Source organism: Lissotriton helveticus, chromosome 11 (genome assembly GCF_964261635.1).
Source record: "Lissotriton helveticus chromosome 11, aLisHel1.1, whole genome shotgun sequence".
NCBI classification, from domain to species: Eukaryota; Metazoa; Chordata; class Amphibia; order Caudata; family Salamandridae; genus Lissotriton; species Lissotriton helveticus.
Window position 1 is genome coordinate 16,641,116 of NC_136072.1, and position 20,592 is coordinate 16,661,707.

General features: G+C 51.8%; 1 protein-coding gene across 3 annotated transcripts in view; it reads left to right on the forward strand.

Moving 5' to 3' along the window:
• FGF12 (fibroblast growth factor 12) overlaps positions 1 to 20,592 on the forward strand; it is an 824,634-nt gene that overhangs the window by 467,756 nt on the left and 336,286 nt on the right. Inside the window, exon 1 of one of the 3 annotated variants that reach the window (XM_078667727.1) lies at positions 14,428 to 15,246. The exons of the other annotated variants lie outside the window; for them this stretch is intronic. Within the exon in view, the coding sequence (XP_078523853.1) occupies positions 15,048 to 15,246 (199 nt within the window). The 5' untranslated portion in view covers positions 14,428 to 15,047. Of the gene's footprint in view, positions 1 to 14,427; positions 15,247 to 20,592 lie in introns of those variants that run through there. 3 annotated transcript variants of the gene reach the window in all.

The following is a 20,592-nucleotide window of genomic DNA, read 5'->3' on the forward strand; positions in this document are numbered from 1 at the left end:
CCCCGTCTCTTTCTTCTCCCTCTTCTACGTCCCCTTCTTATCCCACACCTCCCCCTCGTCTTTCCTCCCTTTCACACTCTCCTCCCCCTCTCTCTCTCGCTATCTCTCTTCTGTGTCCCCTTCTTATCTCCACCCCCTGTCCTACCTCCCTTCCACACTCTCCTCCTGCCTCTGTCTCTTTCCTGCCCCTCTTCTGTCTCTCACTCCTTCTTTCCATCCTCTCCCCTCTCCTCTCCTTCCTTCCCCCTGTCTCCCCTTCTCCTGTCTCCCACTCCTCTTTCTCCCCTTCCTTCTTTCCCTCTCCACATCTTCATTTCTGGTCCCTTTCTTGTCCTCTTCCTTTGCCCCTTCTGCTCAGCTTTTCATCCTTTCTCTCTGGTCCTTTACTTGGCTTCTATTCTGTGACATTCTCCTCTGTTGCTCTTCGTTGTATCTTTCACCCCCTCACCTGCTTTCATCTCTTTTCTCTCCCCCTTTCTCCCTCACATTCTGCTGTCTCTGTACCTCTCCTCGACCTGCCCTCTCCAAAACGTGAACACAAAGCTTGGTGCCAGGGAGGCTCTCTGACAGTACAGCATCGAAAATGACAGCAGCTGGTGCAGGGCCCCCCTCCTCCCCCCTCAACCTCTTGGCACTATCACCAGTACAGCACGTGCAGTGGCATAACATAACGTGTAATTGTAAAGCGCATGTTCACCCCCAAAGGGGCCTCTTGGCGCTGAATACCAGATGTTTACTGTTACCCAGCTCAATGCTACTCATTGTATCGACCTCAGAAGGATGCCTCAGAAAGGCACCGAGGTGCCTCGATCTGGGGACTCACAGCGCCCCAAATGCAGCTTTTTTTTTACTGTAAACACATGGGATGGTTTCCTTGCCTACATTAGGGCCCGTGACACCCTTACAACGTCACTGCCAGCTGAAAGCAACGCCCCTGCCCGGTGACGTCAGTTTCACCCTGCAGCTCTCGTGCTGTGTGACGTCAGACTTGGGTGACTCGACCTTTGTGATCTCACACTCGGTTCGACCTTGACATCGACTACATTACATCCGTTTCGGCCAAAGCCTTTGTGGCGTCATTGGCTGCTGCCTTGTCCTCTGTGACGTCACACTTTGCCCAAGAGTCGCCCTTTATAATGTCACTTTCTTACTGCTGTATAGTTCCCGTTTTGATGCTCTAGTTAGTATACTGCCACGTATCTTGTGATGTCATACCCGGCTATTGACTCCCCTGTCTGTGATGTCAAACCCGGCCATTGGATCCTACCTCTGTGATGTCACACACTGCCATGGGTTCCTACCTCTGTGATGTCAAATGATGTCACATCCTGCCATGGCCTCCTACCTCTATGATGTCACATGGCATTGGATCTTAACTCTGTGATGTGACACACTGCCATGGGCTCCTACCTCTGTGATGTCACATCCTGCCATGGCCTCCTACCTCTATGATGTCACATGGCATTGGATCTTAACTCTGTTATGTGACACACTGCCATGGGCTCCTACCTCTGTGATGTCACATTCTTCCATGGGCTCCTACCTCTGTGATGTCACATCCTTCCATGAGCTCCTACCTCTGTGATGTCACATCCTTTCATGTGCTCCTACCTCTAAGATGTCACATCCTTCCATGAGCTCCTACCTCTGTGATGTCACATCCTTTCATGTGCTCCTACCTCTATGATGTCACATCCTTCCATGAGCTCCTACCTCTGTGATGTCACATCCTTTCATGTGCTCCTACCTCTATGATGTCACATCCTTCCATGAGCTCCTACCTCTGTGATGTCACATCCTTTGATGTGCTCCTACCTCTATGATGTCACATCCTTCCATGAGCTCCTACCTCTGTGATGTCACATCCTTTCATGTGCTCCACCCTCTATGATGTCACATCCTTCCATGAGCTCCTACCTCTGTGATGTCACATCCTTTCATGTGCTCCTACCTCTATGATGTCACATCCTTCCATGAGCTCCTACCTCTGTGATGTCACATCCTTTCATGAGCTCCTACCTCTGTGATGTCACATCCTTCCATGAGCTCCTACCTCTGTGATGTCACATCCTTCCATGAGCTCCTACCTCTGTGATGTCACATCCTTTCATGTGCTCCTACCTCTGTGATGTCACATCCTTCCATGAGCTCCTACCTCTGTGATGTCACATCCTTTCATGTGCTCCTACCTCTAAGATGTCACATCCTTCCATGAGCTCATACCTCTGTGATGTCACATCCTTTCATGTGCTCCTACCTCTATGATGTCACATCCTTCCATGAGCTCCTACCTCTGTGATGTCACATCCTTTCATGTGCTCCTACCTCTAAGATGTCACATCCTTCCATGAGCTCCTACCTCTGTGATGTCACATCCTTTCATGTGCTCCTACCTCTGTGATGTCACATCCTTTCATGTGCTCCTACCTCTATGATGTCACATCCTTCCATGAGCTCCTACCTCTGTGATGTCACATCCTTTCATGTGCTCCTACCTCTAAGATGTCACATCCTTCCATGAGCTCCTACCTCTGTGATGTCACATCCTTTCATGTGCTACTGATAGCTGCCTCCCGTGCTGCTAAGCCCATGATCCCACATGCGACCAGTCACCAGTTGTTCCTTATCCCGACCTCTCTCTCCTGCCCCTCCCCCTTTCACACTCTACTAACACGCCCCTGTCTCTCTCTTCTGTGTCCCCCTCCTTATCTCCACCCCTCTCTCTTGCCCTTAAACCCTTTCAGTCGTCCCCCTTTCCACTCTCTCTTTCTCCCCCTCTTCGGTGCCCCTTTCTTATCTCCACCCCTTTCCCATCTCCCTTCCTCCCTCCCCGTCTCTTTCTTCTCCCTCTTCTACGTCCCCTTCTTATCCCACACCTCCCCCTCGTCTTTCCTCCCTTTCACACTCTCCTCCCCCTCTCTCTCTCGCTATCTCTCTTCTGTGTCCCCTTCTTATCTCCACCCCCTGTCCTACCTCCCTTCCACACTCTCCTCCTTCCTCTGTCTCTTTCCTGCCCCTCTCCTGTCTCTCACTCCTTCTTTCCATCCTCTCCCCTCTCCTCTCCTTCCTCCCTTTGATACTCTCCCCTTCTCCTTTCATGTGCTCCTACCTCTATGATGTCACATCCTTCCATGAGCTCCTACCTCTGTGATGTCACATCCTTTCATGTGCTCCTACCTCTATGATGTCACATCCTTCCATGAGCTCCTACCTCTGTGATGTCACATCCTTTGATGTGCTCCTACCTCTATGATGTCACATCCTTCCATGAGCTCCTACCTCCCTGATGTCACATCTTTCCATGGGCTCCTACCTCTGTGATGTCACATCTTTCCATGGGCTCCTACCTCTGTGCGCACATATACATCAGTTGCATTTTGTGGTTGGATACCTCGCACTTTTGTTGCACACTGAGGTTTCAGACTTTCACCGCGTGCTCCTGTTGCACACTGCAGTTGCACACTGCATTTGTCTTTTGTACACTGCGTGTGCGCACTGCAGACGTTGCACCTACTGGTGCATTCTGCGCACTTCTGTTGTGACGGCGGTGGTGCGCCGCACTCCCCCACGCACACCCAGGCTGATCCCAGTCTACGGGACCACGTGCCCTCAGTGCCAATGGCTTTCAGCTTCAAGTGATTTGTGAGTCATTTTAAAAGGTATTGACTGGATCAGAGACCCGCCCACTCACTGTTCAATATCAATCGATGGATGTCAAGGCACATTTACAGCACCTGATCAACAGTCTGTGAATAACAACCAAGACCCTTTCTTTATATTTAATGATGTATTTATTTATTCATGCCATAATGCTCTGATTTGCTTTTATAGTGCACTGGGGCATATTATCAAAGATCCTTGGGTCACAATGGGCGTGTGTGTGTCTGTATACTTTGGTGCCACAGAAATGGGCACAGATGCTTGGGCAACCCCCTCTGCCACAGAGATCATTCTGTTGAAACATGTGAGCTGGGGCGATCTTAATGGGGGAATTCCCTCATTTGCATGATGGCGTGGCCGACGCAACTAAGGAAAAACCATGGTCTACATTTACAACTTCAAAGCAACGCAGAGCAATGCAAAGTCCTGAGAGGATATTTACTGTCCACCAATAAAGGTGTTTTGAGGAAGAACGGTGCGCTTTTATTAGTGCAAAAACTCTTGTGATTCCCCCTGTTTGGCATTGTGGCTTTTAGTTGAGAAGGGCTCACATCTTCGTCAAACAAAAACCCAATTTCTAACAAAAACTATGATGGACAATGAGCAGTAGACTAGTTTGTATACAATTGATTTGCATCATACTTTCAGCTCTGTTTATTTGGTGATGGAGAGTATTGTTAAGCAGCATGTGGAACGGTCATAGGGAGAGCGTTCGTACCATCACATGCTAACCTAGCGATGGGCAGTTTGAAAAGCAATTTGTTTGTCGCTCTGTTTTGGGCAAGCCTGTGAAGAATATCCAACGATGAATCGTACACAGAAATGAGCTGCAATAACGAGTCGTTTGTGTACCACATCGAAACGAAGCTCCACGCCCACTGAAATATTGGGAAACATAGAAGTGAATTAAATGATAATCCAGGGATGCTTAAATGTAAACATTCTACTACATTCATAAGTGGATTATGTGATTTGATTATTGGTAAAGAAAGTGGTGGAGTGCTGTAGAGTTTTTTTATAGAAAAATACATCCGCCATCGAAATATTGCGTTCATCCATCTGCTATCCAAACTACTTTATTAACAGTAGCACTTAGCAGGAGTTACACATGCCAAAATGAACTGTACAAGCCATCAAGATTACCTCATAACAGCCGGTGATATGGTTAAAAGATCGGTGTCTATAGAATAACTATGATTCTGAAAAAAATGTAAATGTTAGTTTTTGAAAGATGACAATATGGATACAGAAAATATAAATCATGGAGCATTGAAAAAAATCGAAAAAAAACCCTACTCACAAACAAAGTGCTTTGAAGTTGACCTCCAAATTCTGTATTTAGGCTCTAAAATTCAGGTGAATGATCCAAAAACGTTAGCATGTATTGACTGGCGATAGAGTGTGATGTACCGGCCTATCATAAAGGGCACCTGTTACCTTATAAAGAAAACAAACGTCACATGACTTATTTACAAGAGGTCTTTTTGATTTCGCTCCAGATTTGGTTAAAAAGTTACGAATTCTTTAAATGTGGAAATTGCATGGAAAGTGCGCGCGCATTTTACATTCGTAGTTTTATTTGTCTTGTCATTTTGTTTGATGCTATGTGGACAGCACAGATAGACAGGTAATATTCTGGGTACCAAAACCATCGGAGGAAGTGATGTCAAGCCCACCGCCATTATTGTAAAGTGTCACGTGATGGATACAAGAGTTTATGAAGATAGGCAGGGATATGCTGGCATGTCACCTGGCACGTGGTGACAAAAGGGCGCTTCATACGAGACAACTGGAATACAAAGTATTCCTTCCGCTGTGCGCCTCGAGACTCTGTGGTATGACCATTAATCTACAGGTTTAATTACAGGAGTGAATCTACAGGTGATTTCTGGTGTCTGATCATGCCTTATGGATAAAGGGCTCTTTCATGTCCGTTCTGCCTTTCTACCGCTTCCGTCATTTCGCTTTTCTACTCTGCATTTTAATATCCGCTTGTTTTCCTACATGCATTTAGCGCGGGGAACATCCTTTACAACGCAACTTTTACCACGCAGTGCCTTTACGACGCAACTATTACAATGCATGTCATTAGAACGCATTGCGCCGGGGGGGGGGCGCTCTAGGATAGGGAATAGATTTAATTTACTATCTAACACCTTCCCTACTATCCACGGGGACTGGAGTTGGAATAGTAAATTAAACTATTCACTATCCAGCACCCCTTAGCGCTATGCGTTGTAACAGCATGCATTGTAAATACTGCGATGTAAAGGCATGCGTGGTAAAAGCATGCGTTGTAATGTCATACATCCATTTAGCGCATGTAACTCAGGCCTTGAAGCTTTTTAAAATAGTTTCATTTTATTCTACTTAACTTGATGAATCATGATACTAATTGTGCTTGTAAACATTTGATGAAGGCGTCAAAACGAATCTATTCTCGGGCCAGTTGGATAACATGGAAGTGACATCACTTCCAGGGCGGGACAACTGTCACTTTCAGTTTGATGGAAGATATCACATTATCCTACTTGCTTGCCCAATAGGCTGCGAGGGTAGGGACCACAGGCGTCATCCTGCACTAAGAATCTGACGTCATGACTTCAGGCCAGCCACCAGCTGTTGCTGTTGTGTCTTCACTCCTAAAGCATCTGGACACAAGCTTCGGCCACATGGCGCGTGCTGTGTGTAAACGCAGGGCTCGAGCCGGGGTACCACGCGGGTGGACGGCGTCCTCCCACTTATGTTACTGGGAAGTCGATAACTATAAACTGCAACTGAGTGCAAGCCACCTTTCGTGACGTCACTTCCTGTCGTGACATCAGCGTCCCCCCACTTCTTTATGTAGGAATTGTGCCCTGGTTTAAAGGACTCTCTGGGCGTGCCCGAGGCGTGCGCCTAACACACACACACACACGTCCAGCGGCCACAACTTTCGGCCCTGCGTAGCAGACTGTGTGCACACTGGTGCTGATTTTCGCTCACTTTGCCCACACATTTTCTTGCAATTTTTTCCTGTGACCTGAGAGTGCGAAATGTGTCGCATGAAGAACTTTCCTGCAGCCATGGCTGCCCCTGCAAACATTTTAAACATGTCTTAGTCTGTCTGTATTGTACAATCTTGAGCTGGCCCAGGTGATTCGCAGACCTCACCCCTCGCCCACAAATTAAGCGTGCCCCCCTAGGGAGCTCTGACGGGCTGCCAGGGCACAATGATGCTTCAGCCGATTATAGCCCAATTTCCCATTAATCTTTTTCAGAAACGCTGTTGAGTCCACTCGGACCACGCCACGGACCGGGTCCGTTCTGACCCGAGCTCTGTGTTCGTGGCGACCCTGGTGTGCGTCTGTGTAGTTCTGTTTGCTGTCGCTGCGAGCAAGGGCTGGTGGGGAACTTGGAATGGAAAATCTCCGTTTGGGCATCCTCCCACGCGCGCGCGTGAGTGTGAAAGAGAGCGTGCGTGACGTCTGCGTGAGAGAGTGTGCATTAGATTGAGTGTGTGGTATATGTGAGAGAGGGCATGTGTGCGCGGGTGTGAGAGCGAGGGAGTGTGTTCGTGTGTGCATGTATGTGCGTGAGAGTGAATGTTTGTGTGCGTGACGTGTGCCACAGCACTCACTATCATTCTCACTAACATGTTGTGTGAGCACGGCAGCCAGTGCCACAGCACTCACTAACATGTTGTGTGAGCACGGCAGCGGGTGCCACAGCAATCACTAACATCTTGTGTGAGCACGGCAGCAGGTGCCACAGCACTCACTAACATGTTGTGTGAGCACCTCAGCCGGTGCCACAGCACTCACTAACATCTTGTGTGAGCACGGCAGCGGGTGCAACAGCACTCACTAACATGTTGTGTGAGCATGGCAGCGGGTGCCACAGCACTCACTAACATCTTGTGTGAGCACGTCAGCCGGTGCAACAGCACTCACTAACATCTTGTGTGAGCACCTCAGCCGGTGCCACAGCACTCACTAACATCTTGTGTGAGCACGGCAGCCGGTGACACAGCACTCACTAACATCTGTGTGAGCACGTCAGCCGGTGCCACAGCACTCACTAACATCTCTTGTGTGAGCATGGCAGCCGGTGCAACAGCACTCACTATCATCTTGTGTGAGCACGGCAGCCGGTGCCACAGCACTCACTAACATCTTGTGTGAGCACGGCAGCCGGTGCCACAGCACTCACTATCATCTTGTGTGAGCACGGCAGCCAGTGCAACAGCACTCACTAACATCTCGTGTGAGCACGTCAGCCGGTGCCCCAGCACTCGCTAACATCTCGTGTGAGCACAGCAGCGGGTGCAACAGCACTCACTAACATGTTGTGTGAGCATGGCAGCGGGTGCAACAGCACTCACTAACATCTTGTGTGAGCACGTCAGCCGGTGCAACAGCACTCACTAACATCTTGTGTGAGCACCTCAGCCGGTGCCACAGCACTCACTAACATCTAGTGTGAGCACGGCAGCCGGTGACACAGCACTCACTAACATCTGTGTGAGCACGTCAGCCGGTGCCACAGCACTCACTAACATCTCTTGTGTGAGCATGGCAGCCGGTGCCACAGCACTCACTATCATCTTGTGTGAGCACGGCAGCCGGTGCCACAGCACTCACTAACATCTTGTGTGAGCACGGCAGCCGGTGCCACAGCACTCACTATCATCTTGTGTGAGCACGGCAGCCAGTGCAACAGCACTCACTAACATCTCGTGTGAGCACGTCAGCCGGTGCCCCAGCACTCGCTAACATCTCGTGTGAGCACAGCAGCCGGTGCCACAGCACTCACTAACATCTCTTGTGAGCACCGCAGCCGGTGCCACAGCACTCACTAACATCTCTTGTGAGCACCGCAGCCGGTGCCACAGCACTCACTAACATCTCTTGTGAGCACATCAGCTGGAGTCACAGCACTCACTAACATCTCTTGTGAGCACATCAGCTGGAGTCACAGCACTCACTAACATCTTGTGTGAGCACCTCAGCCGGTGCCACAGCACTCACTAACATCTTGTGTGAGCACGTCAGCCGGTGACACAGCACTCACTAATATCTCTTGTGTGAGCATGGCAGCCGGTGCCACAGCACTCACTATCATCTTGTGTGAGCACGGCAGCCGGTGCAACAGCACTCACTAACATCTTGTGTGAGCACGGCAGCCGGTGCCACAGCACTCACTATCATCTTGTGTGAGCACGGCAGCCAGTGCAACAGCACTCACTAACATCTCGTGTGAGCACGTCAGCCGGTGCCCCAGCACTCGCTAACATCTCGTGTGAGCACAGCAGCCGGTGCCACAGCACTCACTAACATCTCTTGTGTGAGCATGGCAGCCGGTGCAACAGCACTCACTATCATCTTGTGTGAGCACGGCAGCCGGTGCCACAGCACTCACTAACATCTTGTGTGAGCACGGCAGCCGGTGCCACAGCACTCACTAACATGTTGTGTGAGCATGGCAGCGGGTGCCACAGCACTCACTAACATCTTGTGTGAGCACGTCAGCCGGTGCAACAGCACTCACTAACATCTTGTGTGAGCACCTCAGCCGGTGCCACAGCACTCACTAACATCTTGTGTGAGCACGGCAGCCGGTGACACAGCACTCACTAACATCTGTGTGAGCACGTCAGCCGGTGCCACAGCACTCACTAACATCTCTTGTGTGAGCATGGCAGCCGGTGCAACAGCACTCACTATCATCTTGTGTGAGCACGGCAGCCGGTGCCACAGCACTCACTAACATCTTGTGTGAGCACGGCAGCCGGTGCCACAGCACTCACTATCATCTTGTGTGAGCACGGCAGCCAGTGCAACAGCACTCACTAACATCTCGTGTGAGCACGTCAGCCGGTGCCCCAGCACTCGCTAACATCTCGTGTGAGCACAGCAGCGGGTGCAACAGCACTCACTAACATGTTGTGTGAGCATGGCAGCGGGTGCCACAGCACTCACTAACATCTTGTGTGAGCACGTCAGCCGGTGCAACAGCACTCACTAACATCTTGTGTGAGCACCTCAGCCGGTGCCACAGCACTCACTAACATCTAGTGTGAGCACGGCAGCCGGTGACACAGCACTCACTAACATCTGTGTGAGCACGTCAGCCGGTGCCACAGCACTCACTAACATCTCTTGTGTGAGCATGGCAGCCGGTGCCACAGCACTCACTATCATCTTGTGTGAGCACGGCAGCCGGTGCCACAGCACTCACTAACATCTTGTGTGAGCACGGCAGCCGGTGCCACAGCACTCACTATCATCTTGTGTGAGCACGGCAGCCAGTGCAACAGCACTCACTAACATCTCGTGTGAGCACGTCAGCCGGTGCCCCAGCACTCGCTAACATCTCGTGTGAGCACAGCAGCCGGTGCCACAGCACTCACTAACATCTCTTGTGAGCACCGCAGCCGGTGCCACAGCACTCACTAACATCTCTTGTGAGTACCGCAGCCGGTGCCACAGCACTCACTAACATCTCTTGTGAGCACATCAGCTGGAGTCACAGCACTCACTAACATCTCTTGTGAGCACATCAGCTGGAGTCACAGCACTCACTAACATCTTGTGTGAGCACCTCAGCCGGTGCCACAGCACTCACTAACATCTTGTGTGAGCACGTCAGCCGGTGACACAGCACTCACTAATATCTCTTGTGTGAGCATGGCAGCCGGTGCCACAGCACTCACTATCATCTTGTGTGAGCACGGCAGCCGGTGCAACAGCACTCACTAACATCTTGTGTGAGCACGGCAGCCGGTGCCACAGCACTCACTATCATCTTGTGTGAGCACGGCAGCCAGTGCAACAGCACTCACTAACATCTCGTGTGAGCACGTCAGCCGGTGCCCCAGCACTCGCTAACATCTCGTGTGAGCACAGCAGCCGGTGCCACAGCACTCACTAACATCTCTTGTGAGCACCGCAGCCGGTGCCACAGCACTCACTAACATCTCTTGTGAGCACCGCAGCCGGTGCCACAGCACTCACTAACATCTCTTGTGAGCACATCAGCTGGATTCACAGCACTCACTAACATCTTGTGTGAGCACCTCAGCCGGTGCCACAGCACTCACTAACATCTTGTGTGAGCACGTCAGCCGGTGACACAGCACTCACTAATATCTCTTGTGTGAGCACGGCAGCGGGTGCAACAGCACTCACTAACATCTTGTGTGAGCACGGCAGCGGGTGCAACAGCACTCACTAACATCTTGTGTGAGCACGGCAGCCGGTGCCACAGCACTCACTATCATCTTGTGTGAGCACGGCAGCCGGTGCCACAGCACTCACTAACATCTTGTGTGAGCACGGCAGCCGGTGCCACAGCACTCACTATCATCTTGTGTGAGCACGGCAGCCAGTGCAACAGCACTCACTAACATCTCGTGTGAGCACGTCAGCCGGTGTCCCAGCACTCGCTAACATCTCGTGTGAGCACAGCAGCCGGTGCCACAGCACTCACTAACATCTCTTGTGAGCACCGCAGCCGGTGCCACAGCACTCACTAACATCTCTTGTGAGCACCGCAGCCGGTGTCACAGCACTCACTAACATCTCTTGTGAGCACATCAGCTGGAGTCACAGCACTCACTAACATCTCTTGTGAGCACATCAGCTGGAGTCACAGCACTCACTAACATCTCTTGTGAGCACATCAGCCGGAGTCACAGCACTCACTAACATCTTGTGTGAGCACGTCAGCCGGTGCACAGCACTCACTAACATCTCGTGTGAGCGCAGCAGCCGGTGCCCCAGCACTCACTAACATCTCTTGTGAGCACCGCAGCCGGTGCCACAGCACTCACTAACATCTCTTGTGAGCACATCAGCCGGTGCCACAGCACTCACTAACATCTGTGTGAGCACGTCAGCCGGTGCCACAGCACTCACTAACATCTCTTGTGAGCACCGCAGCCGGCGCCACAGCACTCACTAACATCTCTTGTGAGCACCGCAGCCGGTGCACAGCACTCACTATCATCTCGTGTGAGCACCGCAGCCGGTGCCACAGCACTCACTAACATCTCTTGTGAGCACCGCAGCCGGTGCCACAGCACTCACTAACATCTCTTGTGAGCACCGCAGCCGGCGCCACAGCCCTCACTAACATCTCGTGTGAGCACGGAATTCACTAACATCGTGAACAATCAAACGCGCAAAACTGCTGAGAACTCTTGAGTGTACTTTTTCGTCTTCGTTTATTTCCTTCGCTGCAAATATATAACTTATGGTGGCCTAATAAATAGATCTCTTTAAATGTTTTTAAAGCTTTGAATGGAACATTCATAAAGATCGTAAATAGAAATATATCGCGATCGTCGCGGAGCTCCGTGCAGGGCCGTGCATCGCTCTTTGCGCTTTGTTTCTGTGCGGGGCAGACCGTCCTGGGCACACGTGCCTTGCTGGGGCTCGAGGGCACGCCCCTGGCATGTAGAGTGGAGTCACACAGCACCCCTTCCTCGCATGCCTGCCTGCTGGGGTGTCCTGCCTGCTCGGGTGCCCTTCCTGCTCCGGTGCCCTGCCTGCTCCGGTGCCCTGCCTGCTCGGATGCCCTGCCTGATCAGGCGCCCTGCCAGCTCAGGTGCCTTGCCTGCTCAGGTACCCTGTCTGCTCTGGCGCACTGCCTACTCGGGTGCCCTGCCTGCTAGGGTGCCCTGCCTGTTCGGGTGCCTTGCCTTTTCAGGTGCCCTGCCTGCGAGGGTGCCCTGCCTGCGAGGGTACCCTGCCTGTTAGGGTGCCCTGCCTGTTAGGGTGCCTTGCCTTTTCAGGTGCCCTGCCTGCGAGGGTGCCCTGCCTGCGAGGGTACCCTGCCTGTTAGGGTGCCCTGCCTGTTAGGGTGCCCTGCCTGCTCCGGTGCCCTGCCTGCTCCGGTGCCCTGCCTGCTCCGGTGCCCTGCCTGCTCAGGTGCCCTGCCTGCTGGGGTGCCCTGCCTGCTGCGGTACCCTGGTCTTGAGGCGCAGACGGGCTGTTATCACCAGATAGGTCTGGGGACAGATGTGCGAGCTGCAGCTCCTGCGCCTGCCTGCGCGCCCGCCCGCCTGCCTGCGAGGTTCCCTCATCCGAACCTCAATCACGTAGGATTGCGTAGAGAGAGGGAGGCAGGGCAGGCGAGGGAGGGAGAGAGTGAGAGAGCGAGAGAGCTGCAAAGCTCGCAGGCACCGAGGAACAAGGCAGCTCCGGGCACCTGCTGCACCGAGGCACCGGGGACTGCTGCACCTGATGCACCGAGGCACCGGGGACCACTGCACCTGCTGCACCGAGGCGTACGGTGCCGCTGCACCTGCTGCACCGAGGCACCGGGGACGGCTGCACCTGCTGCACAGAGGCACCGGGGACCCCTGCGCCAGCTGCACCGAGGCACACGGGACCCTTGAACCTGCTGCACCGAGGTGTACGGGAGCTCTGCTACACCGAGGAATAGGGTGCCGCTGCACCTGCTGCACCGAGGCATAGGGGACCCTTGAACCTGCTGCACCGAGGTGTACGGGAGCTCTGCTACACCGAGGAATAGGGTGCCGCTGCACCTGCTGCACCGAGGCATAGGGGACCCTTGAAACTGCTGCACCGAGGTGTACGGGACGCCTGCTGCACCGAGGAATAGGGGGGCACTGCACCTGCTGCACCGAGGCACACGGGGGACCCCTGCTGCAAGAAGGCATAGGGGACCCCCGCACCTGCTGCACCTAGGCATAGGGGACCCCTGAAGCTGCTGCACCGAGGCACACGGGGGACCCCTGCACCGAGGCATAGGGGACCCCTGCACCTGCACCTCAGCAGCAAGGCATCCTAGCAGCCTAGCTCCTCCTGCCTCTGGACACCAAGGCGCACAGAAGCTGCCAAGCCTTCCCTGCCCATCCACCATCTGCTTCCCTTCCTTGGAGTGACCATGCCCACCCTCTACCCCACTTCCATCCCTTTATGGATCTCTGGCGCCCACCTCACCTGCCAATGCCCTACATGAGAGGACAGACCAGCCCCTCCCCGGAAGAAGCCTCAGTGGGCACCAGAAGAGCCCCCCACACAGAAGAGGGTCTGGCGTGGGCACCAGCATGCTAACTGAGGCTGGGGCAAGTCTGGACCAGATGGAAGTGCCAGCCCCCGTGCCATCTCCGGAGGGGCTGGTGAAGCGCGGCAGGTGGTCGCTGCTGGTGGCCACTGAGTAACCAATGACCGCTAAGGTCAGCCGCTATCTGAGAAGAGCTCATCCCTACTACCCTCCTCCTGCCCGGGAGGTCTCTCCCTTTCACTCAGGACCAAAGCCCCTCCACCTGAGTCAGACCACCATGCCACCGCATCGCGACCGAAACGTGTCCAAGACCAGAAATCTGCCTCGTCCGGTGTCTTCCACCATATATGCCAACATGCCTGATCCCTTGCTGCCTAGTGCTGGGATGTAAAAACTTTATTTTTGTTTTTTTGTTTTTAAAAAGTCTTTAATTTTTGTATAACCTGTTTCAAAAAGGAGCCATTACCCAATATTTTGAGCAATATCTTGAGTGCCATTGGTTGGATCACTGCCATAAGAAGACTGTTGGAGTTTACGCCGTACACTGTGAGCGCGTCATCGCCGTAGAGCTGCGCATCGCCTATGCCAGAAGTGGACCAATCTCACCTCTTTCTGCTCCCTTCGGAGTCCACTTACAAAAAAAAAACAAATACCACAAGCAATCGACCAATTCCAGACTGGAAGTTGATCCCTGAGAAGCTGCTCTGAAGGAAAAGGGATTGCGTCTATCTACATGAACTTGGGCTCAGACACGCCTGGGTCAACCCAGACCATTCCATACCTGCAACCTGGGAGCTGGTGGGGTGGCCCTGGAAGCCCCCCAGTTTCTGTCTCTCTGGAGGATTCACAGCTGAAGGCACCAGCCTATCTCACTCATCTAGGTCCAAGAAACCTTGGTGAACCAGTTGAATCTGCCTCCTCTTTTCCACCTCCCGTTGTGTCCTTCGCGGCTTTCGAGGTGCCCGGTGGCCTCCCACTCTCTTTGATCTACTGCTTACCAACATCTATGCACCCCCATGAGGTCTTGCCTCTAGGTTGTTGATGGTTCCAAAGGCTCCTGGGAGGGCCCCCAGCTTCTTGTCCCTATGATGGAGGAGACCAGAGTTGTGTTTGTTTGTATCTTTCACACGGTGAAGATGTGAGGTTTCGGCCTGTTTGACCGCCCGCGGCTGAGGACCATCAGGATCATGTTCTGATTGCCTGGTACTCTTCTGCGGACTCCACTCCATGAGCCACGAGGTCTCCCTTCTATCCACATCTGGAGAAAATTGATTGGATTGCCGCCAACTAAACTTTAGGGGCATTGACTTAAGTGGGGTCCCCACTAGGGGGCACCCAACAAACGGCTAGAGTCAACAAAGGTGGCGACCAAGATGGCAGCCGCCATTGCCAGCTCACTGATCCGCCAAAAGCGGCAGGCCAGGGAGCAGAACAGTGACCGCGTGTCCACCTCGAAGCGGAGGACCAGCCCCAGCAAGGATGGGCGGTCCCTGTGTGAAAGACATATGCTTGGGGTGTTCAGCAAGGTGCGCTTCTGCAGCGGCAGGAAGAGGCCGGTCAGGCGGAGACCAGGTGAGTGAGCATCCTTCCACTAATGCATGCGGGATGATGGATTCTGATTGTGTCCCCTTTCCTTCATTGCAATGATCATTCAGATAATGGGTTGTGAGAGTTGACAAACTCCCTCAGGAACAGTGTTTGATGAACATGAACTAGGTAATGTTGTTTTATAGGTTGTCACTTACTTTGTCATCTTCAACCAGCCTCAAATTTCTAGATTCCCAACAATGTTTACAACAAATCCACAGCTATCCTTAAAATCCAGTTCTCACACAACACATGGGTCACTCACAACCCTGCTAGCCATGGGTTTCGGAGACAAACAAACTGCACAGGGGGTCTCTATTAACATATGGACCACAGTTTCAACCAGCCTTAAGTTCTCCTTGTCCTCCACACGACAAATCTCCACTACCCTTGAGTACCAGTGTCGTCCACGACGCAAGGGGTGCATCCCTATCCAGCCTCGAGTCCCACCATCCCTCAAAATATACGGATTACGTCTCCTGCCAGACTTAAGTCCCAATGTTCCTGACCAGTCATAAGCCGAATACCCATCCGACTTATGTTTCCACATCCCTAATAGTGTGGATATGAAGCACGTCTCCAAGCATCCTTATGTGTCACTGCCCCCAAAGGACAAGGACCACATACACACAATTGCATCTCACAATACAAAGAACACAACTACAGCCAGCGTTGAGTTCAACTGCCCCTGATGTATATTGACAACATATCCAACTGGCCTCCCTAGCTCTGTCGCCCAGAAACCATTAATCATATAGCAAAGAGCCCCCCAGCCAGTGTCCCCAGCAAAGCACCGGCCAATTCTACAAAGATATTGGGTGAAAGTGTCCCAAACAACACATGGACATCATCTCCAAAGAACTGTGGGTCCCAGTCTCACCAACACATGGACCTCATCTCCACCCATATGTCCCTTCACACAACCTTCGCTCGTCTCAATTGGCCTTGCTCTCAGTCCCAAGATTTAAGAGGAAGAAACATGGCGGACTCAGGTTTTCTTTTTTAGCCCCTTTTTTTTGGAATGCCCTTCCCCTCCCTCTAAGGCTGTCTTCCTCCTACTCTAGGTTCAGATCCCTTCTTAAAACTTTTTTGTTCACTGAGGCCTACAATTAGCTTTGTCCCTCACTCTTCCCTGTCTCCTCAGCACAAGCGCCAAGAAACCTTCAGGTGTTAGTAGCGCTATATAAATTGTTTTAACATAACATAACATAACATAACAATTGTGAGTCCCAGTGTCTCCAACAACACATGGATGATGTCTTCAATCAATCCTACGTTCTGGTGTCTCCAACAACACATGAACCACATCACCAATCAATTGTGAGTCCTAATGTCTGCAACAACATATGGACCACCTCTCCAATCAATTGTAAGTCCCATTGTCTCCAACATCACATGGACCACAGCGCCAATCAATCGTGAGTGCCAGTGTCTACAACAACACATGGGCCTAATCTCCAATCAATTGTGAGTCCCAGTATCCCCAGCAACACATGGACCTCATCTTTAATCAATTGTGAGTCCCAGTGTCTTAAACAACCGTGGATGATGTCTACAATCAATCATATGTTCTGGTGTCTCTCAGAACATATGGACCATATCTCCAATCAATTGTGAGTCCTAGTGTCATCAATAACACATTGTTTACACTGTCCAACAGGCTTAAGTCCTGGTTCCTCTAACAAAACGTAGGCCATATCTCCAATCAATTGTGAGTTCCAGTGGCCCCAGCAACCCATAAACCACATCTCCAAACAATCTTGTGCCCTGGTGTCTCGAACATCTCCTACAAACCTTGCGCCCAAGGCACCCAAGCAAGGTGTCAGGCACATCTCCAACCAACCATGAGTCATATTGTATCCCCAAAACATAGACCATATCTGTATTCAATCTTGAAACACAGCGTCTCCAACAACACATGAACCACAAGATCAATCTTGAGTTCCAGTGTCTCCAACAACACATGAACCACATCACCAGTCAATCGTGAGTCCTAATGTCTGCAACAACATATAGACCACCTCTCCAATCAATTGTAAGTCCCATTGTCTCCAACATCACATGGACCACAGCGCCAATATATCGTGAGTGCCAGTGTCTGCAACAACACATGGGCCTAATCTCCAATCAATTGTGAGTCCCAGTATCCCCAGCAACACATGGACCTCATCTTTAATCAATTGTGAGTCCCAGTCTCTCCAACAACACATAAACCTCATCTCCAATGAAGCATGAGTCCCAGTGTCTCCAATAATACATAGACCTCATCTTCAATCAACTGTGAGTCCCAGTGTCTCCCACAACAAATGGACCCCATCTCCAATCAATCGGGAGTCCCAGTATCGCCAACAGCACACGGACCTCATCTCCAATGAATCCCAGTGTCTCCATCAACACATGGATCACATCTCTGAGCTACAGCGTCTCCAACAACAAATGGACCTCATATTCGATCAATTGTGAGTCCCAGCGTCTCCAACAGCACATGTACCTCATCCCCAAGCAATTGTGAATTCCAGTGTCTCCAAAAACACATGAATCACAACTCTCTTCTCCAGTGTCTGCAACAACAAATGAACCTCATCTCCAATCAGTCTCCAACAACAAATGGACCCCATGTCCAATCCATCGGGAGTCCCAGTATCGCCAACAACACATGGACCTCATCTCCAATGAATCCCAGTGTCTCCATCAACACATGGATCACATCTCTGAGCTACAGCGTCTCCAACAACAAATGGAACTCATATTTGATCAATTGTGAATTCCAGTGTCTCCAAAAACACACGAATCACAACTCTTTTCTCCAGTGTCTGCAACAACAAATGAACCTCATCTCCAATCAGTCTCCAACAACAAATGGACCCCATGTCCAATCAATTGTGAGTCCCAGTGTCTCCAACATCACATGGACCACGGCGCCAATCATTCGTGAGTGCCAGTGTCTACAACAACACATGGGCCTAATCTCAAATCAATTGTGAGTCCCAGTCTCTCCAACAACACATAAACCTCATCTCCAATGAAGCATGAGTCCCAGTGTCTCCAATAATACATAGACCTCATCTTCAATCAACTGTGAGTCCCAGTGTCTCCCACAACAAATGGACCCCATCTCCAATCAATCGGGAGTCCCAGTATTGCCAACAGCACACGGACCTCATCTCCAATGAATCCCAGTGTCTCCATCAACACATGGATCACATCTCTGAGCTACAGCGTCTCCAACAACAAATGAACCTCATCTCCAATCAGTCTCCAACAACCAATGGACCCCATGTCCAATCAATTGTGAGTCCCAGTGTCTCCAACAACACATGGACCACATCACCAATCAGTTGTGAGTCCCAGTGTCTTCAACAACACATGCATCACAACTCTCTTCTCCTGTGTCTCCAACAACAAATGAACCTCATCTTCAATCAGTCTCCAACAACAAATGGACGCCATGTCCAATCAATTGTGAGTCCCATTGTCTCCAACAACACACGGACCACATCCCCAATCAATTGTGAATCCCAGTGTCTCCAAAAACACATGAATCACAACTCTCTTCTCCAGTGTCTGCAACAACAAATGAACCTCATCTCCAATCAGTCTCCAACAACACATGGACCACATTACCAATCAGTTGTGAGTCCCAGTGTCTCCAACAACACATGGATCACATCACCAGTCAGTCTTGGGTCCGGTGTCACAAAGTACACATAGACCACATCTCCTACTTGAGTTTCAAGGTTACACAAAAGGCATAGGGCCCCTTTGCAAACTTCATTGACTCACAGCGTCTCCAGCCTTACAAGGGGCCATCTCTAAACAGCCGCTAGTCTCAGGCTGTCCTAGATTACAGAGCGCACACCTGTGACCAATCTTGATGTTCCTGTGGCCGCCCTAGACTACATATCACCAGGACCCTGGGAAATGTAGGGTGTCCATAGCATAGAAGAAGGGGCCTCGACTCAGTGTTCAAGTAGCGTACCCTCTAACCTCCCACACCCCCTTCCTCAGTGCGTTGTGGGGTTTCTTCCCAGCACACCCAACAGTAAAAGTCGCCCCCCTCCATTGTTCAAATAGTGTGCCCTCTGACCCCTTAACCCTTCCTCTCTGCGTCTCTTCTCAAGCCCCCTGGGAGTGAGACATCCTTTTACACAGCCCCCCCTGCAGTGAGAGACCCCTCTCCCCGCCCCCTCCTTCTAGCGCCTCTTATAGCGTGTCATCTCTTAAACCCCCTGCAGAGGAGCCCTGGGCTTGTCTCTTTTCACTAGCATAAGATGACACTCCGCCGTCTCATTAAAGAGTGCAGGGCGTCCCTCCGCCGTTTAGCCCAGGGTTGACCACCTCAGTGTAGTTGTTCCCCTCACCTACCTAGTGGAGAAGTGTGGCTCAATGGTTAGAGCAGCAGACCCTGATGCAGAGGTCTAGCCCGGGACCAGGGTTCAATTCCCCGCCTCGGCGGGTCTTGGGCTCAAAATTCCACGGACCTGATAATTCTCGCCTCGGTGCCTATTCCAATCATGGGTCCCACGCTGCAACTCTGGGCAATAGCTTGCTTAATCTCCACAATGCTAAGGATGCCTGGCCTCCACCTTGGGGTGCCCAGGAGTGGACATTTCACAGGAAAGCCAGGAGGGGTTCCACAGCGCTGGGATGCCTGGTCTGCACCTGGGGGTGCCCAGGAGTGGACACTTCACAGGAACAGGCCGGGAAGGGTTCCACAGCACTTAGAGACCCCTGGGTGATAGTCGCTATACAAGTTCAAATTACATTTACATTTACATTTACCTCTAAAGTGACGTCACCTGTATCAGGCACCCCAACAGTACTGTAGAGTGTCTACTGTGGCTCAGGCTGTCTCTTCTCCTCTGTCCCATCAGTACTACAGCCCCCCCCCCCCCCCAGTGTACAGTCTCTCTGCCCTGCCCCCACTGTGCCCGAGGGCGTCTCTTCTCCCTCACTCCTCTCTTCTCCAGAGACAGGAGTGACTTCTCCTCAGCCCCACCTCCCTCCCACTCGGTGAAAGTTCTCCGCTGCCCACACCTCCGAGCGCCCCCCCGCCAATAATGGGTGTCTCTTCAACACCTTCCATCCAGTAATGCAGCATGTCTCTCGAGCATACTCCGGCTGTCACATTCCAGTCTCTCACAGCAGGTAAAGGGATCTCTTTCCATGGCGCAGGCGCCGACTGTCTCACACCTCCCCGGCGTCTCACCCCTCCCCGACTGTCTCACACCTCCCCGACTGTCTCACACCTCCCCGACTGTCTCACCCCTCCCCGGCGTCTTCCCCTCCACCCAGGGCTTTAAGTGGGATGAAAAAACTAGGGAGCGTCTC